Source organism: Nilaparvata lugens, chromosome 3, assembly GCF_014356525.2.
Source record: "Nilaparvata lugens isolate BPH chromosome 3, ASM1435652v1, whole genome shotgun sequence".
Classification (NCBI taxonomy): domain Eukaryota; kingdom Metazoa; phylum Arthropoda; class Insecta; order Hemiptera; family Delphacidae; genus Nilaparvata; species Nilaparvata lugens.
Window position 1 is genome coordinate 13,052,676 of NC_052506.1, and position 13,298 is coordinate 13,065,973.

Below are 13,298 nucleotides of genomic sequence, written 5' to 3' on the forward strand. Positions count from 1 at the left end.
AGTTTATCGATTTGTATATCATCAAGCTATCAAAATGGAAAAGTTTTCTCAGGAAAACATTTATATCCGATCATTACTTTTTGAGATATGAGCTACTGAAGTTTGAATTTTTGGAACAGAACATTTCAAATTCGGTTCGATATAATTCCATGAGATTTAGAGGATGGATTCTTCATGGTATTGTTGATCTAGTAAAACCAAAATTTTCTGAAAATATCAATTTTTGGAAAAGTTATTCAATTTACCAAAAATAACTCAACTAAAAGTTATTTTTAGTAAATTGAATTACTATCTTAAAAATTGATATTTTCAGAAAATTTTGGTTTTACTAGATCAACAATACCATGAAGAATCTATCCTCTAGAACTCATGGATTTATCTCTTACCGAATTTGAAATGTGTCCCAAAAATTTAAACTTTAGGCGCTCATATCTCAAAAAGTAATGATCAGAAAAAAAAATGTTTTCCCGAGAAAACGTTTCCATTTTTTTGATAGTTGGATGATATACAAATCAAAAATCTTTGAAAAATATCACGAGTAAAACTTAATTTTTAGCCTTTGCACAGCCCTAATGATTTAAATTCAACAGGAACCTTTTCTGATTGTTTCTCCTGGCATTCAATCATGATTTAAATTTAACAGGCTTTTGTGCAACCTATGAGTTTGAAAAGATTCTGGATTAATTGAAAAATTTATCATTTTTTGGTTAGACAGAGCTTTGTGTTGGTCTTTATTCATCCAAAGTGACTAATCCTACAGCGGAATTTCGCAACACCCACTCTCGTGCAACCGGCTTGACTCGTCACGCCATATCGACTGGAGACAATTAATTAGTGGTGTTCACTTTTTAACAAATGAATTCGTGATAGTCGAGTGTTACATCACATGCAAGACCTGCATCTCTGACGATAATGAATGACGGATGAATGAATGAATGACGACAAAGTGGGCCGGATTACGTTTACTATGGTGAAGATCATTTCAAACTGGCAGTATTCCTTATGAATAATATCAATGCTTCCCACTCGTTCAATACTGACAGATGGGAGTGGATCTGAGTGGAAGGCCGAGCTTAGTCTTTGTTGGATTCGCCCCACAAATGATGAACAGAAGAGCGGAATTATTGATTTTGCTATTTTGATAAGTGGGCCGACGTTGTGTTGTGTGCACGTGTAAGAGCACAAAATGCAACAGACATGTTTCGGAAATTGAGACCTCTGAATGTGGAGGGTGAAAGGGTTGTTCAGCGGTGACAGTTGACAGCAAAGGGCTGACCTCTGACTGTGTGGGCCTGTGATCATATTTATTTCTAGCAGAAAGTCAATAATTGGAAGCCTGTGGTTATTTTTGCTACTCGGTTGTTCGTCAATCTCGTACATATTTTTTTCCGAAATGAAATAATATTTGAGAAATTAATTAAAACAATATAAGAACCTTGTAGTACCCTTTATTATTAAAAACTTTGAAATATTTCAACAACGATTAGTTTCGACCCTAACTTAGATCATTTTAGTTTTTAATAATAAAGGGTACTACAAGGCTCTTATATTGTTTTTATTTATTTGTTCAAAAGTAGCCCATTCAAGTGAAGTGTTTTTAATATTTGAGAATTATCTATCTGATATAACGGATAGATATAAATTAAAAATTGCATTTGTTGAAATGCTAATTAATGAATAATTATTATTAAACGAAAATCCTAATTAAATGCCCCAAATCATCGGATTTCCATCTAGCTGTTAACCCTGTTGTCAATATTCGCAGTAGCTGAAGTCTTCGGGGTGATTTACAGCATTTAATTAAGATTTTCGTTTGATAATAACCAGTAGTTCTGTGAACAGTAGACCTCACGCAGTATTCTCATCCACAAGTACCTGATTGAAACTATAGACCTTATGGAAATACAGCAATAGGCTGGCTTCTCCACACATCTGTGTAATCACTTGTCAGCTCAGATTTATGATGAATAATTCTATAGTCTGATTTTTACTCCAATATTGGCGTATGAAGGAGGCTCCTTTTTCGTTTTATATTATCCTTGAAATGCAAAATTTCCAAAAACCTTGTATATACGTCGACGCGCAATTAAAAAAGGAACATACCTGTCAAATTTCATGAAAATCTATTACCGCGTTTCGCCGTAAATGCGCAACATATAAACATTTAAACATTAAGAGAAATGCCAAACCGTCGACTTGAATCTTAGACCTCACTTCGCTGGGTCAATAATTATTTGATATAAGTTATATTATAAGTTTTGGTATTCATTACAGTTGTGTTGAGTGTGATGTGGTACTTTCCCATAATGAAAAACACAAATTGAAATTGTCATTTTGTCAATTTTACAAAAGTGGTTGCCAATTTCAATTTGTGTTGTTCATTTTTTGTTCAATTCATTTTTGAGAATTCAATCCAGGTTTGTTTTAAGCAGGCCATTCATTCACTATACGATCTCTTATTCAATTATTTTGAACCGGTATGGAGACCAAGAGTCGTACCTTTTTCACCATTCATGGTCCCATTGATTGTCCACGAGTCAAACATTCCCTCTCACGTTTCCAACTCGACTCTGACTAGGCGGCTGACATTGGGAAGTTGGACGAGTCAGGTCTTCAGTTTACCCGACTCGCCCGGCAACATTCGACTAATCAACAACCCTATTCACAGTCCGACTTCGAATCCAAAATTGAATATGGGGCCTCGAGTTTAATAAGAAATCGGATAGTGAATGGGACTCGTCCGGCAACATCCTACCAAACAACAACAACCCCATTCATAGTCAGACTTCGAATTCAAAATTGAATATGGGACCTCGAGTTGGATAAGAAATCGGATAGTGGATGTTCTGCTTTTGGGAGTCCAGTCTCTCAAGTTGTCAAACTGGAAAAACTTCAATAAATAACAACCAATCATTGTAGTTATGAAACCTGGACTGGCATTTCACTGTCAAGTCATTTCTGAAATGAAACTGTAAACCCTTTTGTATGTACGCGTACATACACGCTGACTCCTTTGTTGGATTGTGGTCTGTGGATGAATATTAGAACCGACAGTATTCCTTTGAGTGTGCGATTCTTTCAGTTCTTTTATTAACAAGCGAGTATTAATTATCATGTAGTTCTCAGCATTGTATTCTGAAAGAGCGAGAGCAGAGTTTCTCATAGCGCGACCTGCTTTTGTCTTTCTGTGTGTTATTTCTCACACTAACTTCTGGTTAAATAATATAAGCAAAGCTAGTTTTACAATCCTTTCAATCTGGAATAATTCAAAATGTAACTTATTGTTCCAGGCATTGCTATTGTGCTCTAAATTGCACTTTGAGGCTTTGATACTGAAAAATATTTCATAATTATATTCAGGAATTACGCCAATAATGTAGTTTTACAAGATAAGCTTCATCATTGATATAATTGGAACGTTTTCCATTAATAATATTCAATATTAAATGTAATGAAGGCTGAGCTTGTAAGATATGCATACAATAAAATTCCGTATTTATATGCAGCGTTTTAGGTCTGTTTATTCGGTTTTCGTAGCCACCTAGTGGTTCTCCTTGAAATTTATCCAAAATCAAGAAGATCTCCAAAGTTTTGTTGCAGTTTTCCCCTGTTGTTATCTTGGAAGCACGGTACAATCACAAATTAATGAGAAGATTCTTCTCATATCGATTTTTCACTAATCTCACAATAAAATTCATATAAACTTTGGAAAAAACTTTCTTAATGCATGTTACATCAATGTTTTATTTTCTCTGTTTTGAAATATTGGTTTTAATTTAAATTTGTTATTTTTTGTTTCAGCAACCGACTTGGAGACTCTGGGGGGAAGAGCGCACTGATGGAGCAGTATTCACTGTCTATCTGAAGAAAGTTCGCTATCACCGCCCTACAAAAAGTATTTCATCTGTGAGTATTAACCCAGCCATCACACGTTTACATTTGTAACTTATTCAATTTGATTCATCATGATTAATTGTTGAATCAATTTCTTGTGCATATCAATGTGTCCATAAATATTCAACAATTCAGATTTTATAAACTCTTATTTTATTACAAGTAAGAAACTAACATTGGAAGTCTATATTGTTAATTGTATTTATATTTAACCTGAATGCGAAGGTGAAGCAGATCTCATGAAGAGACACAGTTTTGAGCTTATTGCGAATGGGGTCTGTAGTGTTTTTGTGCTTCAGAAAAACTTGTCATGTAATATCTTACTATAGTCATTGCAGTCCTTGTTTGCAGCACGGAGCTTCATGACCAATTTTATTTCAATGGAATAATAGGTGCACATGGTTGCCGTTGTTATCCTGATTCTATCAAAAACGCATTCGCTCTTCCTATCCCACAATCATCGCACAGGCTCTTTGGATTCTGTGAAATCTGACAACGCTGTACTCCATAAGACTAATACTGCTAACTAAGTTTTGCACAGGCTATAAGAAGGTTTTCTAAATACAAAATTTAGGATTTCTGGTTGCAAAAACCTATGTTACTTCAGATACTGTTGATGGTGAGATATTGTGATACCTATCCATAATTAAAACTCTGGGTTGTCAAAATATTACTTATTTATTTTAAAAAATCACAAACATGTTTCTACACCAATGGTGTCATCTTCAGGGTGAGAAATTGAAAAGTGTTAATAACCTATGTTATTTTCTGTCGAATATTTGTCACAATATGACGAAAATGAATTCCTTATCGATTATTCGATTGATAATTTGATTGTATGGTATGAGATGTTGTGGTATCTCTCCATAATTGAAAGAATAAGACGTTGATATTGTCAAAACCTATTGTTTGTGCTAACCTAATAAATAAATAAATACCACTTTAATTTATTCGTTAATTCATTTGTTCTCGATAAAGCTGAGAAAGCGTAAAAAAACGCTGGAAAACGCAGATTTTGGGCGTATCTTTGGCGTTGTTTCAAATTCCTTCTAACACAACATTATTACACCCTAGCTTAACTTCTGTAGTAAATTTGAACAATTTCTGTTCATTTGTTCTTGATAAAGCTGAGAAAGCGCAAAAAAAAACGCTGGAAAACGCAGATTTTGGCCGTATCTTTGGCGTTATTCCAAATTCCTTCTAACACAACATTATTACACCCCAGCTGAGCTTCTGTAGTAAATTTGAACATTTTCTGTTCATTTGTTCTCGATAAAGCTGAGAAAGCGCAAAAAAACGCTAATTTTTATAAACATTGTAATAAGTATTGATGGTAGGTTCGGATCACTTTAATGATCCGGATCAATTGATCTCGTTCACTCCTACGAGCCAATCAGAAGACCAGGATTGGAACTTCCCAAGGTCACGTGACGTGTTTAGTATTGGCGTCATGTACAAAGCATTGGTTAGATAGGCGATTGATTACAAGTTTCCATTCTGTATATTCTGTGCCCTTACTCGGTGTACGCAAGGCTTAAATGAAGAGTCGAATAATGCCAAATGATTTGTTTCCTTTAGTTCATCAAAAAAAGCTACTGAACACTGAATTTCGATAATTTTTTCAAACTTCTGCAAGGAATTTTGCGAGATTTTTCTATTTTTCATATAATATAACATCTAATTATATTTGACGTCAATCATTAATAGTCAATTATTACCGTGCTTCATATCATTTCCGTTGTATTGTGTCTATTCTATTTTGTATATACTTTTGCAGGTATGAACAACTGGCCAACAATGAATTAGACCTCCCTGAATCAGTAACTGAACAACACAGAAAGTGAGTAAATGTGCATTTTTCTGGTTAATAACATATTCTGATAAATGATGCTTGAATGTTGGAGTTCATCCGCATCAAATATGACCAATCATCTAGCAAAATACTAAAAAAAAATTATTTATAATTAAAAGTATTATAAGTATATATTTAAAGTATTTAACTAAAAAAAGTCACAACTTTATTATTTTGTAATATTTTCACAATCAAATTTCAGTCTCAAAATTTCCATGATATAACCTCAAAATAAGGTTTTTCAATTGTAAAAATGATGTGAGCTCTGACTATCTTGATAAATATTAGACTGCATAAAGACTCATCTTAACTCCTGCGCGCGAACGAAAATTTTATAATTTTTTTGCAATTAGTAAAATTTGTCAAATCATTTTTTAAAGTATAAGTATTATTGTATACATTTATATATTTTTCCTATTTATACATTATTGATAAACTAAGCTCATGTTATATGATTAATTCTATGTTATATGATTAATTCTATTTCATTATTTGTTTATTAAGGAGTTTTCTAATTATATTTTTTGTGATTTATGTATATATTATTTTCTTTCAAATTGTAATTGTTTTGATTGACAAAATAAATTTGTCTTGATTTGATATTACTAGTTAAATAATTTTCCAGCTTACACTTTCAAATGGGATATCACAAGACCAAATTTGTTTCTGAGTGTCATCTATCTATTCATCACATGACAAGGCTCACAGTATTGAAATATTATTGTGGGCATTTATCATCACTTCTCAGCCTGCTAGTTTGAAATAATCTATCATATTGCCCCTCGTAGAGGAAATTAGTTTTTTTTTATTCATTGTAGTGTTGAGGAAAATATAAAAAAGCAAGTTCATTATCGCATCAAGTCATTCACGTTTCGAGGAAACAAACAATTATTCCACAATTTTAATGTTCTGGTTCAGAGGAATTACATTTTAAATTATTTTTCGTGTACAAGTAATACTGGTTCCACGTCAACAGCGGATGGTTAATAATAATACTCAATATTAATGGAATAATTAAAATGGTATGACAAGAGTAGGTAGTTCTCTTGAATTCTCGACTTGAGGTTGTGCTCTTGAAAACATTCTACTTGTGACATTTTTCAAAGATTTTCTATTCGAATACTATCAAAATGTAATTAATTTCTCTGGATAATAATGTCTTCATTATTACTTTATGAGATATGAGTGCCCAAAGTTGAATGTGGTTGAATAAGCCATTTCACAATTGGTAGCAAATATATAGATTCATGAAATTTTGAGAATATATTCTTCAAGATATTGTTTATGTTTGATAAGATATTGTATTTTATTAGATTATGATCTCACTTATTTCTCTAATCAGTACTATTACAACCTATTTCTTTAACATTATGCATCAAATGGGAAATGACATACTTGATTTTTCAGAATATCAATTCTATAGTAAAGTCCACGTTATAATGGCAGTGTTTGTTTAGCAATGGTATTGCTATCCTCGTCTATCATTCAACAAAGCGGATAGCGCTATCTCTTTCTCGCTTTGCTCTGTTGCCAGATATTCTTTTAACAATGTAGAATTAATAATTAATTAACAAAATACTTCATCTTAATTCATTATGAAATTATTTAAAATATATAATTTCTTCCTTAATAAAATATAATTGATTATTTTAAACGTTAATGAACAGTTAATATTACATCAATAAAGCTGTATCAGCTACCGTCTATAGTAGGCATTAACAAGACTGAGGATCGGCAACGTTGATCTCCTATCTTCCTCCACTGCCATTATAACGTGGACCTCACTATAGAGTCACCTTCACGATAACTCTGAAAGTTGAAGTCTCCTCTCATTTTTAATTATTCACTAATTTCATTAATTATTCATTCACAATTGAATTGACAGTCAGGCTACTCTGTACAATTTATAATTCTATTTTTTCTGATGATTGCAGAACTCTAGTCCTGGCGCTGCACGTATGGTTAGATTCCTATCCTGAAGACTTCAGGGATCCTCCACTCCATACCACTCTGTATCAGCTGCTCTACTTTGCCCAAACGCATCTTCCAGAATCGGAGCTGCAGCTAAAAGTCAAACACAAGCTTGATCGTTTCACACGGGACGATCAAATGTTTGGTATGTGTTCACATTTACTAATTTTTTTATCACTTTAATTGTTACAATTTTTCTTTAAAACAGTATTGTAAAGTTTCTTTTTTTGTCAGAAAAATATTGTTAATTCTTAAAAACAAACTGTCTAAAAAAAGAACTTTTAAAGGTTTAAGATTGACTCCTCCATACTTGAGTTGAAATGAATGTTTTAGTTTCATTAGATTATACAGTGAAGTCAGACTATCAATATAAAGACCGGTCCAGATGCTCAAGTTACCATCAGTCTTTGCTCGAGCAATAGTCGAAACATGGAAGTCATTGCGTGTGGACAGTAAAACGGATGGGTCGTCAAGCTTAAAAGTATCGGCCGGGAATCTTTTTGCAGCTGACCGTCCACCTTTTGCCTATCTATCAAAACCTAAATCGCGTAAAAATGGAAATAGAGAAATTGTGATTTCAGATTCGGATTCAGCGCCCTCAAATTAATAAAATGTCTCGTGAGTATTTGAAAATAAGCAAGTTTTTTCTCAATTGTATATAACGCCATTTAACCCTTTTTCTTTCTTGATTCTCATGATATTCTCAGAATTTGGTGTTGATATTATGATGTACTATCATGATTATATTAAGATGTAGGCTACTATATTGTTGATATTAAGAATACTATCTACAAATTTTCAATCCATTTACAATCACTGTGTCTCGAGATATGGCATGTAAACAAAGCCATTTAGCGATTAGCAGTAATATTATTATCTGTCATTATGTTGTTAAATACTCAGAATAACATGATTAGAAGACAAATATAGCATTATCCAGTTGAATCAGCGAAAAAATACGATATAATTATTACTATAAGGGATAAGTGAGCTTGTGAGCACAAGAATAGGAAAATGGACCGACAAAAGACGGATGCGTGTGGACGCAATTCACATCCTTCTTTTGCTTGAACCGAACGATCCGTCTTTTGCTTGAGTGGAAGACTGACGGTAAACTTGAGTGTCTGGACCGGCCTGAATTTCATGATCACAGTTCGTATCCAATTTGAATAAAATAGCATAATATTCATTTTTTGCTTGAGTCATACCCTATAATAGAATCTATAAAAATGTATTTTAAAAGATCTTTTTATACACCTTGCTCATAGCGAATATACAAAGAGCTGAAGTATCCAAGTATCCAATCTATGAATTCAAGTATCCAATAAATAAATGGCATGATGATGGTTGTTTATTAATTAAAATGGTATTAATAAGGTACAAAATTTATAATTATAAATTTATAATTTATAAATTTGTAATATAAATTGGGAGTACATGATAAGGAGAGGAAGTGGCTCTCATCTTATTTGATTGGCAGACAGCAATTTGTTTAAATAGAGCATACTGAGGAGAAAAATAATCATAGTTACAAATACAGTTATCGCTCTAACCTAAGAAGTTTAAAGTATGGTGTCCCTCAAGGGTCCATTTTGGGTCCCTTACTATTCCTATGTTACATCAAGGGTCTGCCTGATGTGGTTCGAGCACATGCCTCTGTGTGTCTCTATGCAGATGATGCTAACATCATATTTCCAGGAAAATCGATTGAGGATGTAGAACTCTCATCTGCTGTAGGCCTATCCTCTATTAATGAATACCTGAATAGCCGAAATCTCTTGCTGAACTCAAGTAAGTCTATTGTAGTCCCCTTTTCAACAAGGCAGAACAGGAGTGAATTGTGTCCAAGCGTAGCTATGAATAACACCCTTTTAGATTGTAAAGATCAAACTAAATTTCTTGGTCTGTTAATAGATAGCAACCTTTCGTGGGATAATCATGTTGCCAATGTTGTGAAAAAGTATCCCCAGGTCTATATGCATTGCGTCAAATGTCCAGTTTATGTAGTATACAAATATTAAAATCAATATACCACTCAGTAGTACATGCACATCTATCATATGGTCTCTGCATATATGGTAGTACAAGTAAAAGTAACCTTGGTCATATAACAGAGAGGCACAGATTAGATCTTTTTACGAAAAAAAAAACATATACAGAGGTAAGAAGTGTTTTGTAAAGTTGCCAAGCAGTCTCCAAATATTAGAAGATCCAACAATGTTTGCAAAGTATCTAAGGGAATATCTGGTAAAATTGTCGTTGTATTCGTTTCAAGAGTTTAACATTGATTTTTGACGAAACGTTTTTGTCTATACTAGGCTAGCCTAGTTATATATATATATATATATATATATATTTAATCTATTGACACTGTTCCAATGTATTTCTTACATCTGATGAATAAAGACTATTTCTATTCTATTCTAAGGTTATTTTGAGAAGAGTCAATAATTTTCAGACTTCCAATAAGTTAATGTAGTGTAACTTATTCATATCCTATTAAACAATGAATATCCAACACTGAAAAATCATAATATAGAGGCTTTTAGACAAATTGGGAAATTGATACGATATATTATTTTTACAATTGAATCCTAGCAAACATTGATCATAGTTTTTTCTGAGTAATCCTTTTACGACTTTTTCTGTTTTCATGAAAATGTATAAAACAATTTCATGTCTCTGTATCAAGAGACTGATTAATAATTTATTTTTGCCCTTTAGGCTACATGTTGATGTGTTGGCATGCCAGTCATACTAGTCTACGAGGATACAAAGAAATAACATTTCTAATAATTTAATTTATTTTGCAGATAACTGTTCATTGTTTCCTGCCGAAGCTCTTTGTAATCAACTAAATGGCTCTCATAATGTTCCATACAATTTTCCTGATGTACCTGAGAGACACTTCGCCGAACAGCTAACACGCATGGACATGGTAATTCAGATTTTATACTTTTCAGTTACCTTAAATCAACTTGAAATAATTTTTGAAAATATTATACTCCATTTTAAATGTTTCATTCTCAGTTTGTATCTGGAGCATGCGATCAGCTCCTCACGTTTCATTATTCAATAATCCATAATACCTAAAGCTGGGTTTACACCAAAGTTATTAACAAAATGTTAACAACTTGATCCTTATAGATTCTATCAGATTGAATGGAAGTTGACAAACACACATGTTCATCATGTGTATAAGTTTGTATCAGTTCAATCTAGAATATGAATAGAAAATGAATATGAATATCTATGAATATGATTGAGTTATTAACATTTTGTAATTACTTTGGTCTAAACGCGGCTTAAGCATATAAATATAAATAAAAATATAAATCTGAGTACCGTTTTTAAAATTATTTAGTCACGACATGGTTTGGCTAAATGAAACATGATAACCAAAACATGTCGTGACTAAGGGCTGGTTTCCGAGCTCGGGATTTAGCTAAGCTCTAGACGTTAACCAGCTGGAGTCAGAAAATTGGCTTTCCGAACGGGGCTTAGTCGCATTCAACGTTTAAATTAAATTTCGAAGAAAACTAGAAGATTGAACACAAAATAAAATAAGGAGAAATAGTGTAAAGTTCCAGCTATTTTGAATTTATTTACGAATGTTTCATTTCGTCAAGGAAAACGTTTCCAATTAAAGAAATGAGAAAATAAGGATTATTTTGCTGCGACAATTTACTGCGACTACGCCCCGTTTCGGGAAGCCGATTTTCTGACTCCAGCTGTTTAAAGTCTAGGACTTAGCTAAATCCCGAGCTCGGAAACCGGCCCTTAATTATTGTAAAAAGGGTACTCAGATTTATATTGTTGACCGAGCGAAGTGAGGTCTAAGATTCAAGTCGACGGTTTGGCATTTCTCTTAATGTTTAAATGTTTATATGTTGCGCATTTACGGCGAAACGCGGTAATAGATTTTCATGAAATTTGACAGGTATGTTCCTTTTTTAATTGCGTATCGACGTATATACAACGTTTTTGGAAATTTTGCATTTCAAGGATAATATAAAAGGAAAAAGGAGCCTCCTCCATACGCCAATAGTAGAGTAAAAATCAGACTATAGAATTATTCATCATAAATCAGCTGACAAGTGATTACACAGATGTGTGGAGAAGCCAGTCTATTGCTGTATTTTCATAAGGTCTATAGTTTCAATCAGGTACTTGTGGATGAGAATACTGCGTGAGGTCTACTGTTCACAGAACTACTAGTTATTTATATTCAAAAGTAGCCTTAAAGAAAAAGACAGTAACTAAGCATATATGTTTAATTTGTAATGTTCATTTTATTATTAAGGAATAGATAGGTACAGATTTCTATAGGTATGATTCCATATGTTTAAATCTTTTTTCAACTTTCAAAATTCAATATGGAAAAATTCAATACCTATCTTATAAAAATGTTCTAATGAATAGAAAATCTCTGAAAATTGTATTCAAAAATCATTATTTCCATTATAATTATTATAAAATAATGGATGATGATTATGATTTTCCAGGCGTTTTTGCACTGGCGGCGGACGAGTTGGAACGCTACCTCCGTAAACAAAGCCATAGTTCATGACAGGTGGTTGATTGTAACGTCAGCACAGGTAGGGCTGGCTCTTACACCAATAAAAACACTAGCTGATATAGATCAGCTGAAATCAACAAATTTTTATTGGTGTAGGAGTCCTACCTGTGCTGACGTCACCAGAATGCACCATGGCTTTTTTTACGGAGGTAGTGGTTGGAGTCGGCAGGGCAGGAGCAGGATTCTCCGATTGGCTTATTATTAGCTGATTCCCAAACACCAACCCAATCAGCTGATAATAAGTCAAACTGTGAGCTTATGTCCTGCCGACTCGTTCGCCACCAGTACAAAAACACCTGAAAAAAACGCTTCATGTGGCTTGGCCCTTATAACATTCAGTTTCAACTTATATGAATGAACCAATCAATAATTTTATTAAACAAAAAATGCATAAAAGAAATCAAGATACAAAAAAATCACAATTAAAAATATGTTTCTAATAAAATACAAAAACAGGTTTCATGGTGGGGAATGAATGATTGAATCGATTTATGAGTACAAGCAGTGTTATATTCATTCCTTTACAATTTACTTAACAATGAAAAAAATTCTGCTTATTTACTTTCTAAACTTAATATCTACATTTCATTCATAGCTCGTAATTCTTCATTTTCTTTTCTTGTAACACGCTCCAGAACAGAAAGTCATTATAACTCTCCAATTAATTAATAGAATCCAGAGGCTTTTCAATCTCTTTTCTGGGCGCCTAGACGTCTTTGGGTGCTCTCGTGGCAGATTCCGCAACACTCTCAATGGCTTAATTTAGAATAGATATTTGTGCCCAGGTTTCCGTATGACATTTTTCTTTCTTTCTTTTTTATAACTTTTTTCTTCTCAGTGCCCACATGATTCTTTGTTCTTTCTGTATTGCATGGTTTGTACCCATGTAAGATATGTTAAGTGCATATTTTCCCACCTCTCATATTTTCTCTTGGAATGTAGTTTCAGCAATAAATATAAGATAGGATTTTTCTAAAATAAAAAATACATATTTCTATTGTT

General features: G+C 33.0%; 1 protein-coding gene across 1 annotated transcript in view; it reads left to right on the forward strand.

Moving 5' to 3' along the window:
- LOC111064102 (ral guanine nucleotide dissociation stimulator-like 1) overlaps window positions 1-13,298 on the forward strand; it is a 54,357-nt gene that overhangs the window by 23,489 nt on the left and 17,570 nt on the right. Inside the window, 4 exon segments of the mRNA XM_039425461.1 lie at window positions 3,802-3,941; window positions 5,672-5,734; window positions 7,681-7,862; window positions 10,531-10,655. Of these exon segments, the coding sequence (XP_039281395.1) occupies window positions 3,802-3,941; window positions 5,672-5,734; window positions 7,681-7,862; window positions 10,531-10,655 (510 nt within the window).